The following is a 15,214-nucleotide window of genomic DNA, read 5'->3' as shown; positions in this document are numbered from 1 at the left end:
ACTGAACAACAATCGTGGCAGCTTCAATTCTTTTTTTTTTTTTGCATAACATTTATGGTTTAATGTCTGAATCTAAAACTGCCCCACAGATGTCAGAGACCAGAGACATAACCCCGACTGTCATTTTGTCACAGTGCTGCTCTCTCTGAATGCCATTTTAGATTCTTCATCTTTCACTCCTGCAGAGCTGATGTTGATATGTGAAGGATGTTAGTACAGGAGATAACCCCCCCTTTTTTGCAGTGACATTTAGAAAAGACAAATAACCATCTGTGACAGTAATGTAAATGCCATTTGCAAACATTGCAAACAATGTCATGTCTTCTGTGACATATAGAACCACCATCAGAAAATATGCAATTTGTTACCATTACACAGAGGTTTAATAAAGCCCATGTAGCCTGTTGAGTCCTCCCCAAACGACAGAGGACACAGTATTTCAACAGAGATAAACGAACTACGGTTAGAATATAACCAATGGAATTGAAGTGATACAAATGAATAAGACAAATATATGAATATAGGTCGTCTTTATTCTTTTTTTCATGTGCATGCTCATGCTTAAATTCAATGGAGAGCTAAAATATTTCCTGCAGTGTGTCATCACATGTGGATCACAAAACGTTAAACTTAATGAAGGTTTCAGATCAGATACAGCGAGCATTACATTGTCACATATTTCATGAAGCCACATGCCTGGATGGTAATCGCTCTTGTCTGATCCTAAAGTTGATATTGTCAGCTTGTAGGCAGGAAGACAGTTTTTTCAGTATAGCACTCATTTGGCATTCATCGGTATGTGCTAGCGTGTGCATGTGTGTGCATACATAGACCATCACGCCATTACCCTATGTTGCATAATGATTGCAGTATTTAGCTCTTGAGTGACTGTCGCTTCATCACGGTGTCAGGGCAAAGAGAATTTAGGCTCCTAGATGTCTTTTCATGGAGAGACAATAGAGCTTTGATGGATCTGTGTTTAATTCAGGTTTAATTGCAGCTATATTATTTAAAAAAAAGTGGAATTTGTTATATTATTAGTTATTTTGCTCTTTTTATGTTTTACATGTGGCATTTATTTATTGCATCAGTAAAGTAAAAAAGAAGAGAAAATATTTTTGTAGAAACTGAAATTGAGATGTACTGACTGCATTCAGTGAAAGTCTCCATGAGTCCCTGCTCAGGTCCCTTGTCAGTTTGAAATGCATTTTGCTAAAGACAACTTGTAACAAAGTGAAGTCTCCCTTTATAGGGCATAAAATAGAAAAAAAAAATCCCCTCAGCAACATGTATACGAACTGTATGTGAATCTTACGTGGTGTCATTTACTGAGTTCGATAAATAGATATATAAATTGAAAAAAACAACAAACATGTATGTAGTTATGGGATTATCTCTCTCAAGTGGACAAATATAAGAATAATTGATTGTGATTGTACTTCTCAAAGTGAATTTTTACAAACAACTAATTAATTTTTAGAAAAGTCAGTGAAATTAAATGGCTTAGAGTGTAATGAATCCTGACCACGCAATTAACAATACATAATCAAACCCTAATATGTCAATGATCTCTGATGAGGTTATTTTATAGTTAATCGTGTTATTAAGCAGAAAGGATTATGAATATGGATCCCGATGGAAACAGACATATTCAGACTGACAAATACACTGATGGACAGAGGGATAAACACACGCACACACTCGCATACCCACCCACACAAGCGCGCGCTATTTTCATCATACTAAGTGTCGTGCATTTGTAGTCATTGCACTTATTCTGTCATTTTGATTTTCATTTCATCCACATTGTGCTTTGTGTGTTTATTATTTCCTCTTTTGTTATGCAACTGTTTTTTCTCCCTTGGTAATCCATGAGGGAAAACATGGAATTAGTTTGTAAAGCGTGATAATAATGCATGGCCATAATAACTTGACTCAAGAGGATTAGCAAATGTGCATTGTCTGAAGCAGCAGTCTCTTGGGTGATCAGCTGGTTGCCTCCCTAAACAGTGGCTGCCTCTGCCAATTAAAAATTCAGTCTAGTCTGCCTCTTCAAATGATTAATTCTGCCCACGCTGTCGATGGCCTGCCAATTATTGTCGCCCAATTGGTATTAATAGGTAGAGGATTTCCTGATGTTGAATTTATCACAGTCTGTGAAAACTTCTCCCCTTGGCTCTAATTAGCTTCCACTTATAGCACATGCAGAATACACACTTTAATGTTTATGCACATGCATGATGTCTGAGGAACCAAGGCTAATCGCATAGTCTTATTTTTTTCATGTGTTTAGGCTGCTCTTTTACTGATTTTTTTTTTTCCGGCCCTATTTTCAAATCGGCAGTTCTCCTTTGAAAAACCGAATGTGCTGTCAGATGCTGAATCTTTTTCAGGGCAGAGTTTTGTTGACTTTCTCTAATTGTCATGACAGATTATATTTTATGAGTTTGGTCGGGATCGACTAATCTTCCCTCATACAGTTAAGTAACATGCGCTCAATGGAGACAGATGGAGAAGGAAGAAAAGTTGTTGTTTTTTTCCTGCAGGTGTGATTCAGCACACACAAACAAAACAATCCCTACGCTGCTCCAATCTGCCGGCAAAAGGCAGCCCAGTATCAATATTAAGCTAGTGTCGGGTATCATTGTGTTAATGCCTTTATAAATGGACCAGAGATATTGCCGTAGACCTCAGCCAAGCAGAAGCACAGTAAATCACAGAATAATCTAATGAAATATTTATTCAAGTTTTTATTTTTTTTCTCCCTCTGAGTCAGTCTGATGGATAGCATTCCTCCGTGGGTTGTCCTCCCAATAAAAAGGAGACAAGGAAGGAAATAGAAATAGTTGAAACGCAGCATATGCATCAAGCCAATGACATGGTATTAATATCAGACTGAAGTTTTCCTATATATAATTAAACCCGAAAGGCATTAGCATTGATTAAAGCAAGCGCGGGCTTGTTGAGTCCTCTCTCTCCTCTTTGATATGATGAAGTGTGAGTGCATCTACACGTCTCCATATTGCGGGTTCCTTATGGGAAGTCAAAGATCACTGCACTGCTGTAGGACAGCATTCCCCCTGAGGAAACAGATGGAGTAAATTCACTTACAGACCATAAACAGAGCTGTAGAAGTGACATGGATAACACACACACACACACACACACACACACACACACACACACACACACACACACACACACACACACACACACACACACACACACACACACACACACGGACACACCGTTATTTTATTCATTTAATAGACATCAGTGAGGCACAGGGCTCTCTGCCCATATGACCGTTGTGTGGTTGCTAAAGAAATGAAGCAATTTCATAAAGGTTTTAAGAAGAGTTAAATTCCATTCCACCTGCGTACGGGAACGCTGAGTGGCAGGGAAAACAATTATCAGTCTCCTTGCAGTTTTGTGCAGTGATTCGATTTAACAAATCTGGAATAAAATCTTCTGTCAGGGCTAGTGAGCGAAGGCCACCGAGCCAAGCTAATGCAGCAACAGCACTCGCATTGCAATCTTTAAACGTCTGTAAATATTGTAATAAGCAACAGGGCTTTCCTCATAAAAGATGCAGCAGCTCAACTGGTACTGACAGGCGCTATGGGCCTTGACTTCAGGATGAGGAGTGCTGCCTCTTTCTCTCTCTCTCCTCTCCTCCTTTTCTGTTGGTTTTCCAAGGAGATTGCCAATCTCTGGATGCCGACAAGGCCGCGCTCTGCTGGAGGTTAGTGTCCGCACACCAAACTCACCTGGCTTTTATTCTGTCTCCGTTTCTTTCCCCTTAATCCCTGCCCAAGAGAGCCTTTCAGATGGATTGATTTCCTGCACCAATGCAACATTCATTATGGCTTGCAGTATATTTTGCTTTCAGTATATTGGAAGTGCCTTTACTCCCTGACCTTTGTGGAATATGTTTGCTGTTAATGGGTGTCTGGAGCATGGATAGACATGGGAGGATGTACTGTGAGGTTTCAGGGAAAACATGGACCAATGCAGAGTTCCTGCTTGGTGAAACCTGCAGTACTTGTGTATTTATGTAGAAGCTCTGTAGTGGTTGTGGATTGATTGTGGGCTTAGTTAACAGTGTCATGTTTGGACACATTATGTTAATTGCTTGTGTTTGTTCTGAAAGACAAGGCATTCAGCTATCTGATAGTCAATTCACTGCTGATACTTTCTTGACGTGGTATTTCCATATAGAATTGATGTTTTAGGGGCACCCCATGTGTAGTTCTGAAGTCCTCGCTGTACTGTAGGCGGCCCTGGTTCGAATCCCGCATCGGGCAGCCCTTCCCCTCTCTCTGCCTCCCCTTTCCTGTCTCTCTCAACTGCATTATCTAATAAAGGCATGAAAAGCCAGAAAATATATATTTAAAAAAAGAATTGACTTGTTAATGATGTTACTGCTGTTACCAGTATGTAGCCTGAAAAATAGCACTATACTATTAATTAATGACCAAAAAATCTTTTTGCATGTTTATTTATTTTGGCTCTCTAATATTAATTAATGTTAGAAACATCATTGACGTTGTTAATGTAACAAGAAAGGAATTCAATTTGACTTCATTAAAAAGTTCTTAGTGTATTCTCCTCTTCCTGTGCTGACGGGATTTTTAGATTCTACTGAGAGGATGTTTGGTTGAATTATTTTCGGTTTGTTTCAGGTCACATTTCTCTCGCAAAGGTAGAGTCGCTGGAAGAGTGCCGCCTTCTTGTTCATACACAAAGGTCACAGCTATTTCCTTAGTCTAAATAGAGGGATAGAAGCCTATCTATTTTGTATGGGCAGCTTAGCAGAGAGTGCCATTGCCTACAGAGCAGAGTGTACTCTTTTGAGGGGGGGTTATAAAGGCACAGAGGGGGAAAAAAAAGAGGGAGGGAGGAGGGGGCTGGTGGTTTCTGTTAGAATAGCATGAGCTCTTTAATGTTGTGTTTGAGCCTGACTGGGCACAGATTCATTTTAGAAGGAAAATGAAATAACAAGGGAGAGGGGAGAGAGGAGATTTTAATGCAATGTTTTGTGATAATCCCTCTCCATTTTGGAATGGTTCAGGAGAACTCATGCGATAAAGCCTTGTACAAGCCTGGAAAATAATAAGTTATTTGTCTTGCCTTATAGTACTGTGCCCTTGGAGGGCTCGCTAACCCCCATGTTTTGGCCAAAAAACAATCACAGATTAGTCAAGCTGTCACATCTCTCTGATTGCCAAATGGTTGAGCCCTTGATGCTGGTGTGAATGAACAATGCATAAATGTCGTACATGTATCTCCCTGAGAGTGCACGTGAACACAAAGCCGAGCGGGTATGACTTAGCAGTGTCACTCGATCCCTCTCTGTCACACGGCCCACTGTGACAGAGAGGAATTGGACAGGGAGGATGGCACATGTATGCAGCAGGGCCCGCAAGGCGAATGACAGACAGACACATGGGCACAGAACAATGGATGTATGGACAGATGGATAAGTGGAGGGGAAAAGATGAAGTGTTTGTCAGAGATGCAGAAACAAATGGTTGCTTTTATCCCAAGGCAGTGGGAGAATAGAGTGATGGCTCAGCTTGGGACATGGAGGATCCCTCTGACAGGTTGAGAGCTGTTTGGGCACCGGGGGGAGGGAGGGAGGGAGGAGGACGTGGGGAGCAGAGGCCAAGTTTGGCAGATGTATAAAATAATCACCTAAAAGCTGTTTTCATGAGAAAATCCCTCCGGTAGCACTAGTAGTAGTTATTTCGTTATTATGTCTAGTGCTGCTTATGCTAATACTGCTACTTCTATCAGTGGTCTTAGAGGTGATTTACTGTTAGTGTTCCATAAATACAACACACACAACAATTAAAATGATCTTATTAGTTCAGGCAACAAAATAAAAGATGCTAGAAATGTCACTTTAAAAAAACAACAACAACGTGATAATTCTCCACATTACCTCCCTAAATGGCAATTATGACAACAGTAAACAGCACCATCCACATTAGGACCTGTTTTCTCCTAGACATGAAGGTACCCCCTCCCCCTTTCTTGTGAGGAAGACACATTTTAGATTGGAAAACGTCTATGAATGCTCAGGTCCGTGAGGGATGTGTGAAGATACATGCTGCTCAGCACAGTTATAAATAGAAATTCTGTGGTATTTCCGAAAATAGGTTAAGCTGCCATCGCTGCACTGCTGGCATGACATCACTGATTGCCTGCCAGCCTCCCCCAAAAGACTGCTCCCATACTGCGCTCATAAGGAGGGAGAGAATGAGGGAGAGACAGAGGGAGCATCTGTGGGCGACTGTAGGGCCACGTCCCCCCTCATCCCCAGCGCCGGCCCTCCGCTCCCCCTCCTCTCCCCCCGTACGCCCCCATCCCTTCCATCACATAGACACCCCCCTCAGCCCCCCTCAGCCCCCCACTCCTTCCATCTATCTTTCCCACTGAAGGAGCAACGCTGTAGCTAACAGTCTCTGTGCTTTATTGCCAGAGACACAAACTGGTCATGGGCTTTGTACTGGAGATGCATCGGGGTCCACTTCCTGTTAGTGTGATACGGACAAATTGAAAGCCAAATGGTGAAGAAGAGATGGATGAAAGACGGAATTTGTGTTTCTTTTTTGATGATCAAATGGTAATTTGGTTGAATGAGCAGAGCATGTGGACTTTATGCGAGTTCCAACATGGCACCCGATCTGTGGTTCACTATTCAACGGTAGATCTGGCTTAATTAAAAAAAGACTACTCAGATTAATTAATGGCTGATGGGTTTTCATATCATTTTGCCTGCTCTTTGGATTCATTTCAGAGTACTGTCATCTTTAGTCTTCATATCTATCTATCTATCTATCTATCTATCTATCTATCTATCTATCTATCTATCTATCTATCTATCTATCTATCTATCTATCTATCTATCTATCTATCTATCTATCTATCTATCTATCTATCTATCTATCTATCTATCTATCTATCTATCTATCTATCTATCTATCTATCTATCTATCTATCTATCTATCTATCCTGGAGGCTGAATGTGGTTACAAGGAAATATACGTCAATTCAATTAACACCCTGGTGCCTGCTTGTTAGTCAGATCATTAGTGTTAATTATTACTCTTCTCCAGCTCAGTGGTGACATGAGGCAAATAAAGGAATAAATAAAGAAAGAAAGCAGAGACAAGGACACAAAGTCGTATTTTTCGCCATGCAAAACATAATTGAAAATATGTGTTAGTGTTTCCTCTCAAGGTGTATAGCAGCATAATGAAGAAGAATGTGAGTGTGTGTGGTACAGCCGGGTAATGGCTTCTCTCCTCCTCACATGTCTTTCTTCCTTATTCCTCCTTCAATCACTCCATCCAGACAACCTCTGGGCCTTTGAAGCTCCGTCTTTAAAGGTATCTTTCAATTTGTAAAATCAAAGTGACTGAAAACCTGATCCATCTCTCGGTCCACAGTCAGTTTGCAGCTGCCAGTCATCTATGATTGTGGCTTTGCATGATCAATTGATCTGTCTCAAAGGTTTAAATGCTTTTCACCTCTAGAACGAGGGCAAGCATTGTTAGGAGCGCTGCACCGAATATGCCAGTCAGGTGCCTGACATGAAGACTTGGCATCGGTGAAACGGTGCACTGTGTTGTGCTATACAGCAGTAGGGAAATGGGTGTGAGCCAAGTGAAAGTAATTTTATTATTTCCTTTTGCCTGGACTTGTTTGTTTTTCTAAGAGGCTGTTCCAGCACATGAAGAGGAGATGCAGTTTTCTGACTTTCTCGTTGGGGGTGCTCAGAGATGCTTTTATTGATTTCTGAGAGAATCCCTTGGCCCAAGCAGACTTGGCTGAAGGAGGAGGGACAATGGGCTGGAGAGAGAGACGGGACTTGGCAGGTAAACTCTCGTTGGCCCTCCAGAAGTAACAAAGCAGGACGCAGCGAGTGTGAATCTACACATTATTTACACCTCTGCAATACCCCATCCATTAACAGTGTCAATTAGCTTGCTCATCGGGGGTTGCCGGCCTCTAGATGTACTTATAGATTTAGCTCTGGCTTTACATTAAGAGCCGAAGAAGTACCCAAATAGTCTACAAAAGCCAAGGCTGGTCTTAAGGGCTATAGCACAGTGGAAGGTGCCAAAGTGCTGTAAGTGTTACCCAGAGTCGCACACTGACAGAGTTCAGACCAACCTGGGAGTGGGCGGTCAGTTGCAGTCGATCACATCCTCTTCCAAAACTGCGCCTACTGCCAAAAAGCATTATCTTAGAACTTCATCAGGAAGTTGTTGCAACTGTGTTACTGTTTTCAGTCGTCTTTACACTTCTCCGCCTACACTGCATTGTCATAAGTGTATATATGTGAGCTTTTGAGAGAAATGCTCTACAGTTGGATTATATATGAAGCACCACTTATGCCTTGAGAGAACTGTTTAACCTCAGTGCCACGCAATAGATGGTGAAGTGTGAAGTTGTCAGAGAACCCGTCTTCCTGCATTGTTACAGTATGATGGCTCCCATGCCCCGGTATTGATCCTGAAACATGGACCGAGCATTTCAGAAAGAATTTATTGCATTTGTCACACTCATTAGGCGACGCACACCGCACAGTAACATGCACATGTACTGTATACATTTGTGTAAATACACACCAGTGTTCACGCTGGTGCGCAGGCGGTCCTTGGGGACGCGCTGCCTATGGATCTGTTTGACTGCTACTCGGAGGCTATAGTGTAGTCTATGTGAGCGAGGAGCAACAAATCAATGCCTGAGGTCTCCTACTCAGGAGGTCAGAGAGGATACCAGGGAGGGTCCGGGGGACTATTTTTCGCCCTCATGATGGACACTGATGCTCCCCGGTGCTCTGCGACGTTCATCCTCCCCCCGGCCCATTGCTCAAGGTGAAGGGATTATGGGAGGGGTAGTGAAAGGAGAAATGGAGGAGGATTTGAAGCCGGACGCAGCAGAGATGAAAGGATGGAGTGATTGATGAAGGAGTGATGGAGGAGTGTAGTTAGCTTCAGGATCAGGAGATTGTGACTGAGCGCAGTCGCTGGCTCACTTTAAGGTGGCTGTCTGACTTAATTAAGGTTTACAGGTTACGCTAGGCTACTGCTTATATTACAGCGTTCATTACAAGCCCATTAGCCCTGGGCAGAGAAAATATTGTTGTCAGAACAATGAGTGAGAGGATTTTGGAAAGTCCCTGCCAACTCTGTGCACCAGCTCTTCTTCTTTATTATACATCTCTGTCTGTCCCACCCCCCGTCTCCCTGAACATGGGCGTGATTGTTTGAGTGTGTGAACAGATCAGAGGGTCTTTTTTTTTCTTCCAAAGGTGAGGGAGTGATTATATGAGTTAAAAGCTTCTCCGAGACCAGACTGATTACCCCCCTCACGGTCAATCTGCGCCACTGAGCCTCCTGCCTCCCTGGCTGGCAATGATTCAGGTCATAATCACATTGTATCAGTGCTGATGATGTGTGTTTCAGCTTCCGACCCCTCTGAAAAAAAAAAAGGCTATCAGTTTCCCCGGAGCCCCACATGGCAGTAAATGAAGTAAGCAAGTAATCTACCCACAGTGATAGCATTTTCCAAAGAGTGCAAATGATGTGTGAGGGAGCAGGCGAGACCGGTGCCAGGACTGGCTCGGTTTCTGCTACCATCACACTTTCTGGCCAAGGAAATGCCACATCGAGAGCAAGTTCACACTTTTCCATTACACCGGGGCAGCTTGGCTCCTCTGGGGCAAGGAGTTGGAGAAAAGGGAGCAAAGAGGGTATGAAGGGAGAGGGGGTGGGGGGGTGAAAAGAGAGAGGTTGTGGTTTAAAGCAGCCAGGTCTCCTAGGCATTGCATTCATATTTGACGATTCTGCAGTACATGATTTATGCCCAATGCCAATGAAGAAGTAGGACGTTCACATTGAGCCCCTGCTTGACGTCACAGCTTGTGGCAGTCGGACGCCATAGTGGCAGGCACGAATGAATCTATTCACGGCCTTGTTTGGATGTATCAGTTTCATTACCTGCTGAGGCAGAAGGCTGTTGTGTGAAAAGGTATTAAAGAAAATTTCCACCACGTGGGACACTGCATATAAAAAAAAATACAGACAAACAAATCAATAAAAAATGAAACAAGCAAATAATATAACAAGTGCCAAACAAAAAGTTACATTATGTTGCCTCTCTGCCACCTTATTTATGGATATTTGGAAAAAAGAAGTGCAGTGAATTTGTTAGCCCACAGAGGTTCGAGTGGCCATTTTGAAAAATAATTATTTTCAGAAAAGCTTCTTGGATTTACACAGTGAGTTTGGAAACAGAAGTTACTCAGTAAAGCAACCAGCTGCAGACAAATATTTAGTGATTTTACTAGGTAGTGAATTAACAGTACAACTTTCAAGACCTGTATAACTTTGTTTAAACTCTAAACATGCTGCTGGGTTAACTTTGTTAGTCACAGCCTTTCAGCACTCTTACATTGCACCCTAATAACTAACAAATAACTAAGTCCAGTTGCTTTCGATTTAACCTCCTTTGAAATACTATGACCTGGACAAATGAGAATATGCACCGGCTTACTGCACCCTAATAGGTAAGAGAGGAACAAAATTGCCTTAACCTGAAGTGTACTGTATCTGTTATTCTATAATGATCTATTTTGATCAATGCTTTACTTTTCTTTTTGTAACGGAATTACTCTGCAATATGCAGTCCAGCATTTCTGGCCAGGACACTCATGCCCGTAGAGCTAATTTGATTGGGCCAATGAGGCGACAGCAGTGTTTGATCATTGCAGGTGGGGTTTTCTTTGTGCTTAGCTGTAACTTCAACAAGCTGCTAAATACACAGTATAAAACAATATAATAAAACAGTTAAACTCTGAAGTGAATAGATGGCAGAACATGTCACAGAGACTGATCTTTTTCTCCTCTCATTTTTTTTTTTTATTAAAGCTATTCGTTTAATTGATGTGCTGTGTATTTGTATAGTGAATGTGTTAAGTACTTTTATAATCAAAAGTTCTGAAAGTTAATTGATTAAGGATAATGCATTCTGGCCTTCCATTAAATGCCATTTAGGTCCAGCAATGTTTTGTTTCAAATGAATCCACAAACTAGATTATTTATAGGAATGAATGAGAGACAGAATGTTTTTGGCTTTGGGGGCAAAGTATCAGTAGCTTAAACACTGATTTTCATAAATCATTGTTTAATGGCTCGTGTGCCAAATCAGGGGTAGCTGCACTGTGGGCAAATGATCAGAGTCTATGATGTGGTACTGATTGCTTTTCCTAGAGGAACAACACCGTGGCAGGTTTCACTTACCTTGGTAATGCGTCCCCATGAAGCGCCCATGTCACATTATTGATGCCAGTCTCAAGGAGCAGTGTGTGGATGTATTTTGAAGAAATTGATCTCTTGGAGCTGAGTTGCGTTTTCATCTCCGTGACTGTGTCCTAACAGTATTTGCAGGAGAAACCTGCAGAACTGTTCATTATTGACACTCTGGTCTTCAACAGAGGTGACAGGGCTGTAGTCGCTGTTTCATTAGTGTTGTAGACTGATGAGGATGACATGAGTTAAACATGTAGCAGCAGCTGGAGTGCACTCATATTTTTTTGACTGCATCTGCCCTGTGTTTATGTGTCTGGTCGGCGTCTGGTGCATACTAATTTTAAGCAGGTTTTCAAGTGTGAATGCACTAAGTGCATGAAAAAATAAAATGCAATCAAAGATGTCAGCTTGCATTGAAAATCAGCTTGATTTTCTGACGCTGACTGACGTTAATGTCCCACAGAGCATTGCTCAAAGGAAATTAAGGAGCTGCTCATAGCTGCAGAAAAACAAATTGTGTATGGTAGGGATACTGCTCCAGGAGCACCCTGCAAAACAAAATTAAGTATTAAATCTAAACATATTTAAAATCTAAGTAAATACTTTCTCCTCATGAAATTCAAATCTGCAGTGGAGAAGCGATGTTCAGATCGTTTCCTGTAAGTGCAGAGAAGTGCATTCTTTTGTGAGGCACTAACTGTGCGCGTATTACATACAGTAGTACATTGCATATTTTTAGTATGCGGTATGGATTTGGGTTCAGTCACTGTGTTAATTGTGTGCCTAAAACAAGTGGTAAGAGGATCAGATGTGCGTGTTTTGATATATAAGACCTGTAAACTTGACACACATACTAGAAACAGATCCACATAGTTCAGGTAATGGAGAGCCTGGGCCACTGTGAATCTAAATGGCTTCTGTCACCGGAGCTATACAGTAGCTCACTCACTCACTCACTCACTCACTCTCTCTCTCTCTCTCTGCCATGTAAGACTCTTTAATTACATGCCAATTCAACACAGAGGAGATGGAGAGCCTCAGTCCTATTTCCTAGTGCACACACTTTCCACACGTAGAAATTATCACTAAGAAATTGGAGATGAGTGGAGCGGAGTCTGCGTCGGTGAAGAGAAAGAAATCGTGGAGGGAGAGGAGAAATGAACGAAGGGGGAGCAAAGGGGAAAAAGCAGGAATTTCTTCTCTTTGGAGCTGAAATCATGTGAGATCAGGCTGTTTTAGGTTTCTATCAGATGATGCAGAGGATCATCTCCTCACAGTGGGAAGGCTTCCCCCACTGCTGTGTCAGCAGGCTCCGATTACAGTGGCTTTTTGTTGTGTTTCAAACAATTTCATCATCCCCCCCCCCCCACCACCACCACTCACAATTTTGCACTTGGTATGCAATGCAGCAGTGGCAATTTGTACGTGTTTGGATTCCTATTATGGAGTTGTTAAAGCTTTTTCGCCTGTGGCCTGCAAATTCTTTTTAAGCCATACATTAAAGAGCGCAGAATCACATTTAAATGGAGTTCATGTTTCTCTTTTGTTTGCCAGTGTTGTGTTTGTTATTAATTTATTCTCAATGCCCAGTGCATTGCACATTAACAAATAAATCGTGTTTGTGATTGTAATGCAAAATGCTTGTTTCTTATTCAGAGATGGGGGCCCAGCATTTGTCAAGAAAACCAACAACAACGAGCCCAGAGAGAGAGAAAAAGGGAGAAAAACAACCAGGAAAATGCAGCCATTCCCTCCTATTACCCTCACCCGTTTTGAGAAACAAACTAATAGACAAACAATCACAAAACAACAACATTTGTGCATTCATGGTATTTCTTAAGCTGACGGAGAATAGAGAAAGGAAATTAGACAGCGGTGTGAGTGATTGAGTGATTTGCTTGGTGGCCATTAGAAATCATTAGGTTTAGGGGGGCTTGGACAAGGGAGGCTATGGGGAGGGCTATGTCCTACAGTCAGCCACCTCAAAGGTCATGACCTTGGACAGACCCCATCATTGTTGGTCTTTCCCTTACTGGAAAGGCAAGACAGGATTGACAGGACACTATCCCGAACGTCAGGAGGAGCTTAAGGAAACTGAACAACGATAATTGTTCTTTTGACAAGAATGGTGAGATATTAGTTGTATGTAAATGTGCGGGCATGAAAGTGCTTACACATGTGTGCAGACAGGTTTAGAGCTGCAAGACAGGTTACAGGTCAATCAATGGATCAATGACTGACATGGCATTTTAACCCTGCTTTTTGATGCGGCCCTGTGGGGGTTACAGTGGAGACATATCTAAAGTGCAAGGGTTATTGGCATTGCAAAAAAAAGACACACAGGCACATGATTATCTATCTAAAAATGGATGGTGAATGTTTCTGGATAAAAGCGATCTCACACACACACACACACACACACACACACACACACACACACACACACACACACACACACACACACACACACACACACACACACACACACACACACACACACACACACACACACACACACACACACACACACACACACACACACACACACACACACACAACAAAAGGAAATGGATAGGAATATTGTCCACGAAAAGGCACTTAATACATCACCACCCACTGAATACATGTGGCTGTTGAAACGAGATCCAAAATGCAGCGGCTGCTAATAAACCATCTTCAGAGTGGCAGAAATATGATGCATGGTAACCCATATGAACCTCATTAATAGAACACAAGCAAATCTATTTATTCAGACAGTCAGGGGGAAATGATTGCCTCAATACTCCATCTGGTTTCTCTCCTTCTCTTCTCTTCTCTTCTCTTCTCTTCTCTTCTCTTCTCTTCTCTTCTCTTCTCTTCTCTTCTCTTCTCTTCTCTTCTCTTCTCTTCTACTCTTCTCTTCCTCAGTGAATTTGACAGATGTATGTGTATATACTGTATGTGCATGCATGGAGGCACACTTGCACCTCGCAGTAATGCCATCGCTCTGGAGAGTTTTAACATTTTAACACTAGGCCCCGTCTTTACTTTTTCTCTATGAATACCTCCCTTCTCCTTCCATCTCTACACTGATACCCCCCCCCCCCACCCCTCAGGCTGCTCTGAGCTGTGGACAGGACATGTTACTGGGGATGGGGAGGCTGGACAGGCCTGGCAATTCATCCAAAGAATTCTATGTTCATTCGGTGTTGTTTTTTTCTCTCCTCTCTCTGGTGCCACCATAGAAAACAATCCACATGTAGCCTGGTGTATTGCAAGCACGCCTGTTTTCATTCACCTGCTCTGTGTTTTTTTCCAAGATATATTTGCAAAGAGTTTTGCCCTCTATACAGATCTGGTATCTTAAATGTTTTTGATGTCGAGTTTCTTTGGAATGCATTATCATTACTGTTTGTTGATATTTCTCTTAAAGCTGTACATGATTTCCTAATGTCTTTAAATGTTATATGTATCATTGATGTTTACTTAATCCTCATTTTAATGTATCCGATTTTTATGAGATTCATAATGTTTTGTATCTCTGTTGCAGGTTGTGCATTCCTCACCTACTGCGCCCGAGAGTCGGCCATCAAAGCCCAGAATGCCCTCCATGAACAGAAAACACTGCCAGGGGTAAGAGTCTGTCTCTCTCTCTCTCTTTCACTCTCGCTACCCTCTCTCATCCCTCCTCCTTTCACTCTCTCCATCTCTTTTCTCTCTATGGTGGTCAGCCATGCCATCTGCACCCGGCTGCACACCAGCCGGCATTCTCCTTGTATAGTCCCAGAGATGAAAAACACTTTGGAAAGCAATTCAATCAATAGCTCAGCCTTTTGAAGGCCTGGTTTCAACTTTTCCATGTGCCTGTCCTCTAGGGGATATTGCCAGCATTGATCCGACCCACTCTG

General features: G+C 42.2%; 2 protein-coding genes across 2 annotated transcripts in view; both read left to right on the top strand.

Annotated features, from left to right (window-relative positions):
* The window catches only part of micos13 (mitochondrial contact site and cristae organizing system subunit 13), a 313,292-nt gene that overhangs the window by 74,013 nt on the left and 224,065 nt on the right, over window positions 1–15,214 (top strand). The window lies entirely within an intron of this gene.
* Window positions 1–15,214, top strand: part of celf5a (cugbp, Elav-like family member 5a) — a gene marked incomplete at both ends in the record, with an annotated part of 179,588 nt that overhangs the window by 1,687 nt on the left and 162,687 nt on the right. Inside the window, one exon of the mRNA XM_083970449.1 lies at window positions 14,857–14,939. Coding sequence (XP_083826575.1) covers window positions 14,857–14,939 — 83 coding nt within the window. The remainder of the gene's footprint in view (window positions 1–14,856; window positions 14,940–15,214) is intronic.

This window comes from Trachurus trachurus (assembly GCF_905171665.1).
Source record: "Trachurus trachurus genome assembly, chromosome: 4".
NCBI classification, from domain to species: Eukaryota; Metazoa; Chordata; class Actinopteri; order Carangiformes; family Carangidae; genus Trachurus; species Trachurus trachurus.
This window is presented reverse-complemented; position numbering and strand designations above follow the sequence as displayed.